We start from the raw sequence: 18,787 nt of genomic DNA on the forward strand, positions 1-18,787 counted from the left end.
TGGCTGATGTTTGAAAAGCAGCCAATCGTGGAGTGCCATTTACTTTCCTTTGCACTGATTGGCTGTAGATGTTAGCTTCTGTGGTAATGCTAAAATGGTTTCCACTGTGATAATAATGGGTTTGTAAAGCAAACACAGAATCTCATTATTTTAAATCAAAATAGCTGATTTTTGGAAATTTGCGATATTTTTGCATCTTTAAAACCTTTCCAAAAATCTAAACATAGAGGAATCAAGATGGCAGAAAAATAAAATGCATACAGATTGAAAACAAACATTTTTATCCTTTAAAGAACTTAAATATCTCAATGTCAACAGACACAGACAGGGTCTATCAATGTGGTCCATGTTTATGAAATTTGCAATAAACTCTCAAAAAAAAAATCAGAGGATCTATTATTTTTGCCTGAATTTTCATGATTGTTGAATTGAAAGAACTGGAAGGACTGTTAAGGTGCATTTGGAGTTTGAACTAATAAAATAATCAGTTTTTCTAAAACAGCATAAAAGGCTGGCTCAGGATGCAAAAAGCCATGACTGAATCCAGGACCGTTTTCCTTCCCAAACCATTTATCCTCTGCGATCCCGCCTGCAGAAAAATCGCTTTAGTTCTAGTGGACTCAAATGGAGATTGATGGAGTGCGCAAACATTTCATTCACATGTGTAAGATGGTAATTTGATGACAACACATCAAAGCAAAGGTCAAAATCAATAACCCATCAGCCTGCTGAACACACAGAGGGTCAGTTTGTCATTCTGTGTCAGCTGCCCTTTAAGTATCTGCTGCAAACTGAAGAAACGCTTCCAGAAAGATGGGAATGTCATTTCTGTAACTGCTGCTTCTTATTTTTATATTTTAGTTCAAAGGAAAGAAACAGAAAAACTCAACAGCTCTGAAGCGACAACAGCTTCTTTGAACCTGAGACTATTACTCTTAACTTTGGCTGAAAATGGTAAAGACCCGAATAATTTTATTTTTATCGATTAGATAAATGCACCTTTTGAGACATTTCAGTTTTTTGTGGAATAACTGCATTGAATTCCCACAAAAATGATATATTTTAACATTCCACAGAAGGAAACCTGACAATCCATCTTTGGGCAAACATAACTTTTCAAAAGGTTATATGTTATTTGGAGCTCTAAATGAGTTATTTATCAGGTCTTTGGGTGAAAATAAATTTTTGGATTCTGAAAGCTCCAAAATGCATCTTTATGAGAGACTCAAGCTGCTCTCAAACTAAAGCTGCAGTATCTTAATTTTTTTTTTAAGTTTTTTACATATTTGTTAAAATATGTAAAAAACATATTGTAAAAAAAACTGCGTTTGCAGTTGGACTGTCCAACTGCAAACGCAAAGATAATAAACCCGAGATGCTTGAAAGCTGCAGACAGAAACCTGATGGTCGCAGCAGCCACTTCCATTTGCGTGACGCACTGAGGCTGGTTCTGTTTGCGGTTCAGAGACAACATGCAACGGGTCGCAGGTGGGTGATGAGAGCCTCTCACATCGCTGCAGGGCTCCTGGTCTCTCACAGCTAATCGAGGCAGCCCAGACGAGGCGAGGAGGATCGGAGCGCCGTTTGTCTCCAAACCGTCTCCTAGCGTGGATCGCAACTAACATCTCACCCGGTTACAGCCTCAGTGCACAATTTGATTTAAAATGTGTTCGACACAGAAATATGTGGAATAATCAGCCGGTTTAGCTGTGGGTGGACGACACCGCCTTGAAGTTTTATAACTGCATTTTGTGGCGATAAGAACTATTTATTGCATCTTTTTTAGGTAACTGTAGCCACAGCCCCACAAACACAAACACTGCTCTGGAAAAACATGAAAATAGATATTTATTGATACTCCTGTTGAACACGCTGGAAAAAATACAAAAAATAATCTTGAAAATAAGAACAAATTAGGGTTTTTTTAGTTTAGTTTAGTCATTGTGACAAAGATAAATCAAAATTCTTATAAGAGATTTCTTACAATAAATGATAAACAATACAATAAATACCCAACTAAGCAGAAGTCTGTTCAGGTACTTTTTAAATCAATATTAAGGAATTATTGACCTTAAACAAGTTCCTATTTTATTTGTGAGTTAAATTTCTCTTATTTCAAGTGTCCTAAGATATTTTCTCTAAAGACTCGATTAAAAATACTTGGTAAGATTTTGAGTTTTTGCACTGCATTGTGTGTATTCACTCTATTTTAGTATTTAATGACAAAACCCATTGAGAATCAGAATCTGATGATGTGATTTTGGTCATCAGATTCTGGAATCGGTGATGCTGAGCGACCATTTCCCTCGTAAACAGAAGCTGCTGCTGCTGATGATGATTTGAAAATCAGAAATGTACCTTTGACTGATCAAAGCTTGATTCATCAGTCATGTCTGACAAAATAAAATGTGCAATAAGAAAATGCACAATCAGATGACTCGGTCACTGTCTTTTTACTGATTTAGGGAAACTTTTTACTCTTGCATTCAAACGTCATGTTTGGGCGGTTTAGGGACAAATGATGTGTGAGAAGGGCAATCAAGTCCTGATAACAGGATTATCTTCTAACAAAGAGCCTAATTCAAGTTCATCTGGTTCATGAAGGACAAGCTAACAGCTCTGAGGATTTCTATAGAAACACAGCCTCTAATGCTCACCTAACAAGATCATACATGGTTCTGGAGAATCACTAAAGTTCTGGGAAATAGGGAAAAGTGGTGATATATTGTTATTGCTATAAATATGTCAAATCTGGTTGAATGATGTATGATAAATATAAACTTTCTATTTATTACAGGTATCGTGGTTCTTTTCACAAGGTTCAAAGCCAGCAGACTGATTCCTCAATAATCTTCTCCATTTCAAATAAGAATCAAATGGTGATTAAAATATTAAATGCAGTTATGTGCATTGACTAAAAAAAAAGTTTTTATTAGTGGTTGGACTTGACTAAAATTTTTAATTGAGTGAATTGCAATGATTGCAATCAACTAATTGAAATTAATTGCATTCATATCTGTATTATACAAAATGTTGTGAATGCAGCTTTTCTATACATATATTTAAAAACACAATTCGCTGTGAAAAAATCTCAGCAGTAAAATCTAATTAACTGAAAGCTACACATTAAAGTCCTGGCCCTAATTTTTATGCAGAGTTTGTATGAAATCCTGACTATCTTAATGAAAATAGGTGACTTCAGATGGCACTGTATTTTATTTCAGGATATCGGAGTGAAAGAGGGAAGAATACAAATGCAAATGATACTTTTCATAATTTGACTATTTGTATCCACTTCAAAAATAAGCAACTACTTCCTGTCAGGTGATCCCATAAGCTAATGATAAATAGTGTTGAAGAGCTTTTGTCTCTTCAATGCGACAAAAGCTGGAAAATGTCTGAACTCTTTGTAAAGCGGAGCAGGATCTCCATCAAAAAAAAAAAAGATTTAAATACATGAATTGTTTCTAAATAAAGCAACAGAAAATGGAGAAGTCAAAATGGACAACATGTTCTGCCTGCAGGATCCAAGAAGGGGAAGCTGACATTTTGAGATTAATGGAATAGTCCAATAAATAAATATAGTTCATAATGTAGTAGCCAGTGTTTATAATGTCGAGTTGACCCCTGTGACCTCTGGCTTTTTCCCATTTAAAGACTCAGTGTGAGCGGATACAGAAGGAGAAAAGGTGAGGAGCCTCTGACTGATGCGCAGCTCGACATTTTCAAGCCTGGATGTTAAAGATGGCAGGAAGGGTTGGAATTACACAAGAACCTATAAATACAGTGGATTATTGAAGAAAGCCAATTAAGCCACTACTTTACTATCATTTGATTATCATAAAAAAATGTTTGTGTTTCTGATCTGGACTTGGCCATTAAAACCACCTCCAAACGACCCAGAACCAAGCAAGTCTCTTCACAAAGAGATTAAATCTGGATTAATAATCCAGTCAGTCTGTGTAATTGGATCAGATGAAGGCGGTGAATGTGTTTCTGCACTGAGACAGATATCTCTGCAGTGTGTGAAGCGGTGTTTGCTCAAATGTGGCCGCCATAAGCAGAGCTGCTGGTTTTCAAAGTTTATTCCTCCTTTTTTTAATCGAAGGCCACTACAAATATTTTACAACACAAACCGTTATTTTATTTTTCCCTAAAGCCGATTTCTAATTTTTGTGGATAAACTCATCTGCCAGCGTTACTGCTGCACAACTTTGAAGATTTCAATCAAAATGCATTTTACAGTTATTACATGCTTTTACAAATATGTTCTCCCACGCTCATACTGCCGTGAGTTGAAGGCTGTTTTATCAGATAAATTAGATGTAAACATTTCCATCTGCAATCTCTAAATGAAGCCCCACCAGGCAAAATAAAAAAAAATGTTTGTTTTTACCGGAAAGAATATTTTCTTTGAATGAAGTTTATATTTTTATATTTTACAGCTTCATGCTGTGAGTTTGAAAACAGAAGTCATAAATATTTGCCAGTGAAGCTGAATTAAAGCTTAGTAAAGCTCACCACTGAATTACTACAATCCTCCCATTTTATGAGAATCAGGAGTTAAAAACTGAAATTCTGCTGCCCTTACTGCTAACCCTTACTGAATGATGTGCAGAGAAAGAGAGGTTATAATACAGAAAAACTGAAAAACACTAAATTAAAAGCTAAAAATCAGCTGAAATCCCCTAAGATTTCAGTAATCAAAACATATTTTCAGGTTAAGTTTTCTATGCACTTCTATGTGGAAAAACATAAAAACAGTATTTGCACTGTAAAGCTGATTAAAGTTTGTTCTATGGCCAAAATCCTTGAACAAACAATGTTTGCAAGACTCAAATTAAATGTGTTCTTCAGCTTTTGAGACCAGGAGGGATTTTATTCTTTTTAAAACCCTACAGCGAACTGAAAGTGCTGCAAAAGGATAAACTATAAAGCACAGGTGATTCTGTGCCTGGATGCTGTTGATGTTTAAAACATAATCTAGTGAATTAATGGTCTGAAACTCTCAGACGCTTTCTTATCCCACCGTGACGAGACGGGATGGGAAGGGAGAGGAAACACAGAAACAAAGGAGAATTTGATCACAAAAGATTAAAATCTAGGTGAAAAAGCACCAAGAGTGAAGAATGTCAAATTACAATAAATACATAACTTATGAAAGAGTTATGCCTGACTGTTATGACAAAAGTATAACTGTGTGAATTGCAGTTACGGAAATAAATTTGCTTAATGGAGACAGTAATTCTCATTTTTCAATGAAACATTTTTACAGTTGGTTGAACAGAAATATTTAGTTTTTTTTTCTCAGCGCACGACTCAATATATCAACAACTGGATGTTGCGGAAAATACAAAGATGACGGATCTGCATTTTTTACCGATTTATTGGTGTGAGCCCGGGATTTTAATTGCAATTTTGAAATAGTTATTTTTTTGACATTCGCAAAATATCAAAGATTTCTGCACATTTGTAATGGAAACAAATATGCTACTTTTGGCTTTTCACCTAAAACAAGCTATACCAAATTGCTGCTTGAATGAGACATAGCTTGTCTCATTGCAGACAAGCTGTGTGTGATAAAATATTTAAGGCTAAAGATGTGTGGGTGGCATAAAAAGGTCACCCAAAGCATCCACAGACAGAGAGCTAGCCGTTAGCTCCGCTAAAAATAAAACTCCCCATTGGAGACAATGATTTCATCACCACATGAAACGACCTGCATCCTTCTCTCTCCGCTCCGACTTCACTGGAATAAGATTATGGGTGCATCTAAAAAGAACGCCATCAACACGGGAAATGAGAGAGCTAATGAACTTACAGCAAATGTACAGCTGGATCCAGGCTTCTCCACCAATAACAGACAACAGACTGCGATGTTCGGTTATCTCTGTTGGCTCACATCCTGATAAGAATTGTGCTCTGCTGTGTTTACGAGTTCAACAGCTGGACAATGATAATCAGCACTGATTTAAAACAAAAAGCTTACCATAAATAAAAAAGCGATGATTTGAGGTATTCACTGGATTCTGGATATGAGGCCATCTGTAAATCTCCAACAAAATGGCTAAAAAAGAAACTAATAGGGGTTCTACAATGGCCTAGTCAAAGTACTGAATGATCAAACCTCTATGATGGTAAGGAAGCTGCAAACGTCAAAAAACTGAAACAATGGAAAGAAAAATGGACCAAAATTACTATAAAGAGTGAGAAATTAAAAAAAGAAAGAAAAAGGTTTTGATACAGAATTCATTCTTTTACTCTGAGTATATTTTGCTGTACAATCACTTTATCTCAGAAAAAAATGAATTTCCAGAACATGTGTCTATTTCTTGTTTCATGACTGTTTCTGAAATCTTCTATACAAACAAATTTGACTTAAATACTGACATTCAAGTATTTCCCACAATGAAGAGCAACAAGCTTCTTGGAAACTTTTTGAAAACATTTGAAGATGTGGTTTCTTACCGTTGACACAGATCTCATATGAAGAACACAACTCGTTCTCAAACAGGCAACCTGTCAGAGAAACAGAAGAATAAGATACAAACGGGTCAGTTTACTAAACTTATACCAACAATATTATTTGTAGCAGAATATTAGGAGCCCAAATAAAAGATTTATATACAGTGATGCATAAAAAACAATAACTTGATGTATTTTATTAAACCTGTATGTCTGAAATGAGACACAGCTTGTCAGCTAAACCTGCTCTTTAGGTTTTCCATAAAAGAATCCATTTCCAAAACTTTCTAACCCAATTTCAGATTGTTTTTTTTATTATTATTTTTTTCATTTCAAGACAGCAATATGAGAGTTAATGACTTACTAAGACACCATCTCTGTTTTCAGCTGCAGCTTCTTATTGCTACATTCGTCAGCTGTGGGCAGTAAATGCTTGCAGTTATCCTAAATTAACTCTGGGGTGAGGAAGAACAGGATGATGCATCAGTCCAGCTCCTTCAGAGCTCTCTGGGGAGAGAAGAAGAGTCGGCCATATTTATTCTGCTCCGCTTACAGGAGACCTGGCAGAGAGCAGAACACGATCGCTGAGGTTTCATCTGCTTCCATAAAGAAAACTGAAATATTTCTGGATCTGGACTTATTTCTGAAAAATCTCTAGAATGCAATGCACACGGTTTCATACTTATAATGATGTAGTTCAAATAAATATTGATTTATTTCAATCTCTCAATATTTCAGTCTTTCAGTTTGATTGTTTTAGATGTTATTGGACAGAATTGGACATTAGTATATTTTGGGAATACACTGAGCTGAAACTGAACCTCACACTAAACTGAAACTAAGATGGAGTTTTAATTAATTAAAAAAAAAAAAAAATACAATATGCTAAAAGAAAATTAAGGGATCGTGTTATGTAAAATTGACTTTTTGGAACGCTGCATCATCACAAAGCAGTTCTTCTCCGTGACTCCCCTACTTAGCTCCTTCAGACTAGCTAGCAGCAATTAGCAAACTCGTGGTAGAACTGCTGAGCTCATTATAGGAGCTACTTCTCAGTGAAACGCTGTTTAAATCATTCCTAAAGGTTTAACAGAGGAGCCATGTTGCGATCACTTCCTGAAGGTGGAGTTTCAGAAAGACATATTTGATATATTCAGTATTTTTATAACAATTAAAGGCAACATAGTTACTTGATTATGCTATAAAATGGCTACATGTGCCTAGAAAGCATATAATACTGACCTTTTAAAACCTGATTTTAAACTTTCGTTACAATACAAAGCTAAAAAAATGAATATGTATTTCTACCCCTTTACTCTGATACTCCTGAGTAAAATCCAATCAAATGAATAAAGTCCACCTGGAGTGTGTGTGTTGTCTGTTTAAAGTTTATTATGCTCTGGAAAAAGCTTCTGTAACTATTAAGCAAACATCTAAATTAAAGTGTTTACATTGTCACTTTTTATTCAAAGTGATTATCGACTTGAAAAGATGTGAATAGCAACCTAAAACAAAAAAGCTTCCAGAAATCAATCCGTCTGATGATAGAAACGAAGGCCATGAAGGTTAAACATTTATGCAAAAGAAAAAGCGGCTGCCACAAGATGAACAAGCGAATCAACAGAGATGCTGTAACCATGGCTACACCTGCTGCTCTCAGAAAAAAAAAAACTCTCCGTCTTTTCAGGGATCAAAGAGCGCCGGCGACCGCCAGGCTCCTGGTTTCACTATCAAACAGCTGCACATGTTCACACCTGAGAGCCTGCAAACGGCTGCAGGACGCACCGATCTCAACTTCAGTAAAAACAAACAGAAAATCCTTGCATTTCAGTCTCAAACAAGAACTCACTTTGCTAAAACTTTGCAAGCACCAAAGAATGAACTCAGAGAAAAAGCTGTTTTTATTTTTACAACACCGTCGCATTCCACAAAAAAATCTAAAAATGTTGAAACATTAATAGGCACAGGTCATTGGATATTAAGAGGGAAAATGTTTTTAAAAATATAAATTATTCTGTCACCAATAAGTCTGAAAGTTAAATCCAAGTTTTTGCAATAAGCTCTTAAAAAAGCTGTTCTTTTCAACCATTCTGGTAAATCAATCTCCATTCAAGTTAAGGTTATGACAAACAATTGCTTCATGTAAATATAGAAAATCAAATTATTTCTATAAAATAATCCTCTAAAGCAATCAACATATGAATCCAGGAACTACTCTGTTGCATGAAGCTACATGACAAATTAAAGCGAACAAGAATTAGTTTGTGACAGCTTCTTTCTCCCGTAAAGATGTATTTATGAAAATCATTTACAATAAGCTTTTTCATGTTGTTGAAATGAAAAACAGCTTGTTTTATTTGTGGACATCACTATAAATAAACATGTTCATCCTTCACTGAAAGCTGAAATCTGACTTTCATTAGGAAAGCATTGAGCCTCTGGTGTAGTGTTTGGATTAATTCCTCCAGATCAGAATTAAAAGAGCAAAAATACATGAGATGGGAAAGGAATCCAAGGTGGCTTACCCAGAATAAAAAGGAATTATAATATTGGAAAGAGGAACGCTGTAAGCCTATTTTGGCAGAAGGAATGTCTTCTGAGTTCCATCGGAATATTTACCAGCAGAAAAATGTAATAATTACAGTCTACATTTATATCCCAGTCCAAGAACTGGGTTAAGACAAAGATAAGTGAAGGGGATGCATTCAAATATGATTTTTTTAGGAGATACTAGTTTTTGTATGACTGAGCAACACATTTTAAATTAGGACAATATGGTTGTCCAAACTTTTACTACTGTAGCGGCTGAACTAAAGTATTTCAAGGGCCACAAATGGCCCCCGGGCCACACTTTGGACCGCATGTTTGAGCTCAGAAAGTGCTTTTAAACCACAAACAAGCTGATTCATAATTATGCAGAACAATAAAGATGTTCCATAAAATAGAATAGCACTGCTGCTAATGTGACCTGCTTTTTGTGATGCAAAAAGATTATTTTCCATATTTCATCTTAAATCTGAGCATTTCTGCACCCAGGTGAAGCTCCATTATTTTCTCCACTCAGAGTTCCTGCTTTGGTTTTTCATCCTGTCTCTGCGGCCAGTTTTGTGTAGTGGACCGCTGCCAGGACGGCCACGTTTCAATCAGCTTCACTCTGTGAGGAAACGGCGGCGTTCAGGCCACAGCCTCCTGGCAAGGCCTTTACAAGCACTACATTTCCCACAGTGCCGTCTGTCGACTTGTGTCAAACACCTGCTTCACCTGGGGGAGAAATCTGACAGTCAGACTGAGAGTGGTCACCTTGAATATATTAGTTTTACGTCTTGTGAAGCAGATAATTAAAAATATTTTCCATTTTGTCCAAAAGACTTGACAGTTCTTAACCTTTTTAAAGAACATGCAAGAACCTGTAATGACTAACATTTATAAAATATATGAAAAAATAAATATTTCTGGTAGAAGTGATAGAAACATAATCTATTTTCCCTTCACTGTCATTTTTCTTTTTGATGTTAGTTTGACTAATACATTATGATTAGATTAATGTCTGAATAATGAAAGTATTTGGTAGAATTGCCTTTTAATATTGTACTAATGCTGAATTTGAAAGGAAAAATATCTACAGAAAAAATTGTTTATAAATATATTTTTAAAAGTCTCATTCTTTTTTTCTTCGTTTTTTAATTCAGCAATTTGAAATAATTGAAGTCATTTTAAGTGATTTAGAACAACCAAAGTTTAGTCTGGGGTCAGAGCCAGTGGACGGCAACGCCTGCAGTTCCCCTCCAAAACAGTTGGTGGCAGCAGTGATATATACTTAGATTGCATAAATTTATCAATAAATGTGCATATTTTAGACTTGAAGAAAACACTTTCTGTCTTTAGTTAATCCTATGGAAAATGCAGACATCAAACATCTCTTTATACGATGTACGTATATGTAAGCAATGGACTGACCTTATATACCGCTTTTGCTCGTCATATTTCCATCCAAAGTACTTGTCCAGGGTCACAACAACATGTGAAACCTGGAATTGGACCTTTCCAATTGGAAGAAAAGTCCTCTACCCATTGAGTCAGTCACTCCAAAGTTTTCTCAAGTTCAATTAGAAACAGACATCTTGATTCTCAAGGCAACTGGCTGTAATGCACAGCTACCACCACAGGGGGCAGTCGCGTAAGTTTATTTGCCAAGAGGAAGAGAACTCAGAGAAAAACACTCAGCCAAATATATTTGGTGTGAAACTCCTTCAGAACTTCTTGATTGATTCCTTCCTATTTTCTGATTTCTCCTGAAAACACATTGTTTCCTCTGTGTTTATGTTTCTGGCTAGAAGATAAGAAACCAGAGATGCCAGTCATTAAGAAGCTTTTACCAATGTGGTAGTTTCATTTTCAGCTTTTCTAATGAACTATCAAAGCATTTCCCTGATAAAACCGGCCAACTGCATGTCGTCCATGTCCGTGTTACTGCACAAAGAATAGGCTGGCCTCCTTTTAAACGTGTCCAATTATCTTGGATGGCAGCTCCGGCAGAAACGATCAATCAGAACAACATGCAACCAGAACATTAAGGCAAGCATAAAAAAGTGAAGCAGTTAGCAGAAAAAGCTGCACTTCTCAATTTTGCAGAAAAATCCATTTCTGTATAAGATGTTGCTCATCTAGACTGCTTAAATTGGCAGATTTCTGTCTTTCAAAAGCAACAAAATATTCATCCGTCACGCCCTCTCACATTCATTTCTTGTGATCCTTTCTTTCTTTATTGCTATACCAGGCTTTAGGCTTTGTTTTCGGAATTGCTCGTATTGGAATCTTCTGATCTCAACAAGGTTAAGATAAAAACTTACTTTCATGCATGCAAAGTAAAAACTTTGCACAAAAAAAGTGCATCTGAAAAACAAATTCAGCACATCTCTGTTATTTTAAAGTGTAAACTTCCAGGAGTTACCAGTAAATCCAAGTATCGCAGAAAAGCAGGAGCAAACCCTGCAGGGTGCATGTTTGCTGGAGCTTTGACTGGAAACCAGAACACAAGAGCTTTCAGTCAACACAGTCAGAAAAGCAGCTTGCAGCAGGCAAGAACTCATCTGAGTGACAGGTTTTCCTCTAAAACCATCTGCTTCAACACCAATAAACTGTTGAGGCAAGTAACTATTACACCAAACCATATATGGAACAGCAGCTAAATGTTAAGTTATATCTATGTGCAACAATTTTTAAAGATAAACACATTATCCCTGGAAGCTAACAAGTTTAGAAAACCATAGTCTTGTTGGCACTAAAGACAAATCAAAAACATTTCACAGAAGTTTGTATAAAAATGTAAAATCACTTAAACTTCTACTACTCCAATGCCACAACAGCAAACCTAACCTGACCAACAGGGCAAGAAGAGCATTAATTATAGAAGCTTGTTGAGTACGACAGCTTGTTGTCCATCAACGGGACAGCAAGCGATCTACAAAACCTTCCTTTTATAGGCCAGAGCCAAGAAGACGGACAAAGGCCCTGTAGCTTGTAGCTACAAGCTAAGTAGGAGACACAATGACATAAGTTCCTCTGGTCAGATGAGACAAAACTAAGCTTTGCAGCCTGAATGCTAAGTGTGAAATTCTCCTCATTTGAGACATGGTGATGGCAGAATTACCCTATGCTTCTTTATTTAAGGGTAGCAATCCAAGAAGAAAATCTTTTAGAGGTGGAAGTTTGCTGTCAAGTCAGATGATCCTAAACAAAGAGTCACAGCTACAGGTAAATGCTTTAGTAGAGAGGGGAATGTGTGTGTTAAAGTGGCCTAATCCAAACCCAGATCTTTATTAAGAATTCAATATTTCTGTTCAAAACTGCTCTTCAAATCAATCAGAACTTTATGTGTTATGCAAAAAACAAACATGAATTTCAGAATATCATCCCGTCTTGAGGTTTTTTGATCATTTCTGCTTTTGATTTGCTTCTGTCTTCACGTACATCTGCTGTTCACCTTTAGTTTACTTTTCATATAACTATATTTTCTGAAATCATCTCCTAGGGTCAGGCCAGATAAATCAGATACTCATTCAGCAACTCTGCAGCTTTCCACCGAGCCGGCCAGCAAATCATTACATATGAAATGGTAATCAGCGCTGCCTAGGTGACGGTCACACCAGATCAAGCAGCGTCATCCTTATTTAGGTCCAAGTTAATGATTAAGAAGTCCCACAGCTGAGCCTGTCCCCATCTTTCAGTCCAGAAGGAAACTGAGTCAGCGGCTGGGACGGTGTTTACCGAACAAACACCATCTGATCGGTCAGGACCGCACCACAAATTACATATTAATGCAAAAAGGAGTATTGGTAAGTGAAGCCTAAAAACAAAAACAAATCATCCACATCTGAAGGTTTTCTTTATTTAGAAAGGGAAATTATTTAAAAAACAACCACTGAAAGTCATTCTATGCAGCAGTAATGGAAAAAAATCTTAACATCGTCATTCATGAGGCCGAGCTGGCTGATTTTACAGTCTCTGTTCAGCAGGTGACTACAGAGCACTATCATTTTATTTCTGTTTAGTTTCACCATTTCCAATCATTAGAAAGCTCCCACTATGCATCCATTTGTAAAAATACCTTGCAAATCAAAGTTTATTTTGATCCATTCTGAAGAAAGCATCCACATAAAAACTGTTACAGTAAGATCACAATAAACCCCTGCATGGATTTCTAAATGACTCTGACTCAGTTATTGGAGCGTTACGTTGTACAGAAGACGAGGAAAGCAGGGAAACTGCGAGGTCATGATATTCTCACCACTGTGGCTCCCTGAAGCCAAATTATTCCACTTTAAAATAGTGTTTGAATATTATTTTCACAAGGTCACTGTGAGTCATATTTGATTAAAAACCAATATACACAACCCACTGGGGACAACGTGACCCACTTACTTTTAATGTTAATGAAATGCTTAAGTTTTGGATCTTTTTGTGAGGTAGATTTTAAAAACTTCCTCAAATTATGTTGATTTTATGAATGTAATGATAACGTTTATTTTTATGCTTATATCAATGCATCTATGTGAAACACCCAAAAGAGAACTGATTTAATTTTGTACTCTCCCTGTTTTTTTTACTCTTGAATAGAAGAGAATCACTCTATCGCAGAGCTTCTGCTGACCTACTTAATTTTTCCGCATTTTAGTATAATTACAGTGAATTTAAAAACTATCATTCTGATTTTTTCTGCATAACTAAGTTTGCAGCACATCTATCTTTCTAAGCATCCATCCAAACTTCATTTATTCATCCATCCGTCCACTTTTCCACACATGCATGCATTCATCCTGCTCAAATGTCTGGCTTGTTTTGATATGAAAGAGCAACATCTGTCCTCTGACCTGCAGCTGCAAAGAAAGTGGTCAAGCTGAGTGAATTACTTGTTACAAATGTACACTGCGAAAACACAAAATATTACCAAGTATTGTTTAGTTTGACAAAACTAGCTTTGAAATAACTTTTTTAATAAGATAGAGAAACTAGGTCAGTGGTTCCCAAAGATTTCTAGGACCCCATATGGATTGCAACCCCCTACTCAATAAAAAAAAAAAAAAATAAATAAAGAAAAAAATCAACTAGACACATACATTATTCAACCAGACATAAACCTATACACACATTTAAAACTCTACTGAAGTTCATTTGACATTTCAGGTCGCAAAAAAACAAACTATAAACCATCTTTACAAGTGAAACACTTTTGTTTAACTGTTTTTTGTTTTTGTTTTTTCATCCGTACTGCTTCCCGCGCACCCCACACTTTGGGAACCACTGCTTTAGGTCAGTAATTACTTAATATCATTGATATAAAAAATAACGAGCTCCATTGGCAGATTGCCTCTCTGACATGATATTTTTTTTCCATGTTTATCTGCCAGTGGAACTAGTACTTTTTGAAATACATTTCTGAGTTAATGCAAGCTCCTATAAGTTGCTGAAAAGTTACTTGTAAGTTAGTGTCTTAACTCAAGTGTGCTGAGACGTTTGCATTATAAACTAGGTCAATGTAGATCTAGATCAGGCCAAGGACCACTTACCCCCATTTGACAAACATTCAAGGACCACCTAACTTGAAACTGCCCTGCAATACCACAACATCTTAATATATACAACCTGAAATTAAAATATGAATGTCATAACTCATTGTTTTTGTTTAAGCTCTTTGTAAATGTGACTGACCTGGATAAAACTATGAACAACTCTATTAAAGGCGTTTTCAGTTATTTACAAATTCTCAAAATGTGGATTCTAAGCTTTCAAATGAGAGGAAAATCAAAAAGGCTCTTTTCACTACAGGTGTTGTGTTTACTAATAAGATTTATGGCTATTTGTAATTTAGAAGCATAAATAAAGTTATGTTAGCTGTCAGCCAGTAGGGGCGGAGTTCTGCTCCCCGCCTCAACCTGCATGCAGCTTTCTGAATCCCCGTGTATTGTAATATTGTTCAAAAACAAAAGTTTTGCAACTCACCCCTGAGAAATTCTCAACCGGTATCTTCAGGCTTTCTTTTTAGTTGTTATTTTCAAACACAATTCTCTGGTAAGCTAACAATAGCGTTAGCGGTACTTGGTGCTCCCTCTTCTTCTTCTTTTCTTTAATGGCGGACCGCCAGGTACATAATGCCACCTGTTGTACTATGGAGAAACACGACTTCCCACCCATTAAATTCTATTTTTAAATTTTTAATGATGAAGATAAATTAATAAGTAACACTATATATATCTTCTATGTTTCCTTCAGTTCACAAAATTCCTCAAAGACTCCATTCCTGTCCAATTCTTCTCAGCGTCGCACTTTGTGCTAACTCAACGTCACGATTGTTTACGTGCAGTACCTCGCGGACCACTAAGGGGCGCCCGCGGACCACCAGCTTGAGACAGACAGGAACATTTGGAAAAGTAGCTGCAGTTCTAAATCTCTGCGCGCAGTTTTATTCCCATGACCTACAGATCTTGACTGTATGACTTTAGTGTCTGGTCTCCTCAGCAGGCTGATAAAAAATAAAAATTATGCATTAAATTTCTACCTTCCATTATTAGTTATTTAGATTTCTATATAAATAAATCTTGATAGTTAACCTGTGCAGATTTTTTTTTTATTTACATTTTTTGCACATCTCATTTAACTTAAGTGTTAATGTTTCTAGCAATTATTCCTGCTATCCCCCAAACACACATTCATACACATACAGAGGTGTGTGTGTTCATTTATTATTTAACATTATTGTTGCTCATTATAGATTCAGATTGTTGCTTTTCATTCAAATATTTACTTGTTTAAGTGTTTGCTTGTTTAAATATATAAAATTGATATCATTAAAGTATATATTTTTTTCATTTATCCAACTTACTACAATAAACCTGGGGGGAAAGCATTTTACGTTTTTGATGCTTTTAAATTGTTGCTTAAATGATATTTTTCCACGTTTTAAAAAGTGTAATATGATCTATTACTGACAGTGTTGAAGGCTCATATGTTTGCACATTTCCCTCCCCTCCGGCTCCTCTGCTCAGGGTTCCTGGTTTTCCTGCCAGGTTGTGATCTGCGGAGGATTATTGTCGCGGAATGAATTACAGATCCACTGTGTTTGTTTTCCTCCGGCTCAGGTGAAGCCCGTCGCTTCCTGATCCAGTGTTGACACAGATCTCTCATCTCCAGCACAAACACGTCTGGATTTGTCAGGTTCAGTCATGAAAACCTCTGCAGCTGAGCTCTGCTTGTCTTTCATAATCATATTTTAATTTAAAACTCACCGATTCTCCTGTCAGCAGCAGCAGCAGGGGAGCAGAGCGGGGAAGCGATGAGGAGGAGGAGAAGGAGGATGGAGGAAGGCAGGGAATCCATTTCTCGGCTGGTTTAGTTTTCTCCGGTTTATTAAAAGGCCATCAGGTTTCAGCGGGGTCTGCTGCGTCTCTCCTGCCGTCCAGAGCGGCGCCTCCCCGGCTGGAGGAGGCGGATGGATGCTGGGGGAGAGCAGAGAGGATGCAGGGCGTTTCTGCTGCTGGAGACTCGGCCGCTCACAGCATCATCATCACGGACGCGCTTCCGGCTGGAACCTTTCACAATAAACCTCCCGCTCCTAGAATGTTCTGCTCCATAACAAGTGTATTTTCTAATAGTTTAAAAAGAAGAATGATGAGACTTTTAAATCGTTTCTGTAGACTTTGTTTCCAAACATCGATGCATGAATTGGAAAAAAAAACAAAACTTGATTATTCATTGTTTCTTTTCAGTTCTTTATTCAAAAACTCATGGCAGATTTATTGGACATATGGCTTGCATATATTTCATTTGCACATTTCTAAGCAAATCATAACTCAAGAAGCATTGCATCATATGCTCCTTTTGACTGGGATAGTGAGGATTTAAAGCTGATGTGAGATCAGTTGTAATCCGGTTTGTGGGTGTCAATCCTTCCTGCATTCAAGTCTCCAACACATCTAAACCCACACTGTAACAAATTGCTGTAAAAAAACGGCCACAACTGAACAGTATCATACTGTTTCTATTGAAAAGGGTACTGCACCGTGAAAAACAATGCATTCTGGGCAATTATTACTGTTTTTAATAAAATACTGAGTAGCATTGCATTTTGGGAATGATTTTAGATTCAACGGTAAGGAGGCTGTCTTTAAACAGAACGCTACTGTATTTCTGAAGAAGACATGTTGTGACATGTGAAAACAACCTCTAGAACTTTCTTTACAAGGACTATCCAATCCTAAGGTAAGTTATTTTTGATTATTCATATTTACAAATATGACATGTTTGGAAGCTCTTTCTCTTTCTTTTGTGTAACTTGACTTGAATTGCTATGATTAGCTGCTAAAGTGAAATTGGTGAATGGATATCAACTGGGAATTTGGAGTTTCACAGAGTTGACTTGGCAGAAAACTGTTTAAATGTTATGCTGGTGTCTCTTTATTAACTCTTAATTCAGTTTTGTCTTCATCTAGCACACATTAAACCCTGACTCCTTAAGCATCATATGCTAATTAGAAATTACCCGGACCAAGGCCAGCTGTAGCAAGATCATCTCCAAGAGGACAGGGAAAACTTTTCAAAAGAAGTCGGTCACTGTCATCCCCCGTGTTTCAACTCTGCTGAAAAACCTCATGGACTTTGAGTGGAATTTCATAGTGAGAACTTTCTAACCAAGCTATAGATATTTGTTGCCCCTCCACGCAAAAACAAACAAACAAAAACTATACAGGCATGAAGGCAACTTATCCCTGAACAGGAGTGATCTTGAGAGATTTTTTTGGTTGAAAGGTCAGCATAATCTTAAGACATCTCTTTTAATTAAGAGCATACATTTTGTTGAGGCTTCCACTTTCTGTTCTTCAGATGTAATTTTGACTGTACAGGCACCATGTTCAACTTATCTTGGCAGTGTGTTGTTTAATATTGTTTCACTGTTTTATATTTTGAAGTTGGAGCTCTGATTTTGACCTAAAGGAAATTCAAGTCTAAATGTTTCATTTAAATTTTTATCAAACTAAAATTTGCCATTTTTTTCTGTGCTTTAGATTGAAAGTTAAATGTTTCATTTGTTTTATGTTGCATCATATTGTTCCTCACTTCCACACAAAGTCATATTTTGTATTGAAAAAGTAGTGTGCTGAGTTGTACAATGCATTATTTCCATAATTTATTTCATACTTATTTTATTTCAGACTAATCAAAAGGCCACAATTCATGCTTTATTCAAATACAACTTACTTTGGACAGTTTACCCTCAACATTCTTGTAGAAAAGGTTTAGGTTTAAGGCACACATACGTTGTCGTTTCAAAACCTTCGTCTTTATTATGTGGTCCACTAAAGACTGTATGAGTCAATGTTTGAGTTGTTTTGACCTTTGGACCAATGTTTGAGTTCTTTTTTTTCCCAAATAAATGTTTGACATGATGGAACTTACATTTTCTAAGTGTTTTTTTTTTCATGTTTCTATTTTATATTGGAAATTTACAGTAGTAAGCTGTATGTGAATTCAACAGTAATGGTACCATAGAAAAACGGTAATATACTGGCAACACAGCTGCCAGTAGTCTACTGTAAATCTGATAAAAACAGCAATGTGCTGTAATCAAAAGATTTCTTTTGTGACAGTAATATACTGTAAAGTTGATTACAGTAAGGGTAATGTATAATTAACAGTATAATGCTGGCAACCCTGCTGCCAGCATTTTACTGTAAAAATACAGGGCAATTTGTTACAGTGCAGTGACTGATATACTGTTTCTAAAACCTCATTAAATTCAGTTGCGTTGAAGCAGAATAACACCTAAAAC

At 36.3% G+C, this 18,787-nt stretch overlaps 1 protein-coding gene across 2 annotated transcripts in view; it reads right to left on the reverse strand.

The window, feature by feature from the left end:
• LOC129353128 (receptor-type tyrosine-protein phosphatase N2-like) overlaps window positions 1–16,519 on the reverse strand; it is a 155,235-nt gene extending 138,716 nt beyond the window's left edge. For both annotated transcript variants that reach the window (XM_055022351.1, XM_055022350.1), the window contains exons 1-2: window positions 16,248–16,519; window positions 6,469–6,519 (exon numbers count right to left, since the gene is read on the reverse strand). In XM_055022351.1, coding sequence (XP_054878326.1) covers window positions 6,469–6,519; window positions 16,248–16,338 — 142 coding nt within the window. In that variant the 5' untranslated portion in view covers window positions 16,339–16,519. The remainder of the gene's footprint in view (window positions 1–6,468; window positions 6,520–16,247) is intronic.
• Window positions 16,520–18,787: the final 2,268 nt, after the last annotated feature.

This window comes from Poeciliopsis prolifica, unplaced genomic scaffold (assembly GCF_027474105.1).
Source record: "Poeciliopsis prolifica strain line A6 unplaced genomic scaffold, Auburn_PproV2 SCAFFOLD084, whole genome shotgun sequence".
NCBI lineage: Eukaryota > Metazoa > Chordata > Actinopteri > Cyprinodontiformes > Poeciliidae > Poeciliopsis > Poeciliopsis prolifica.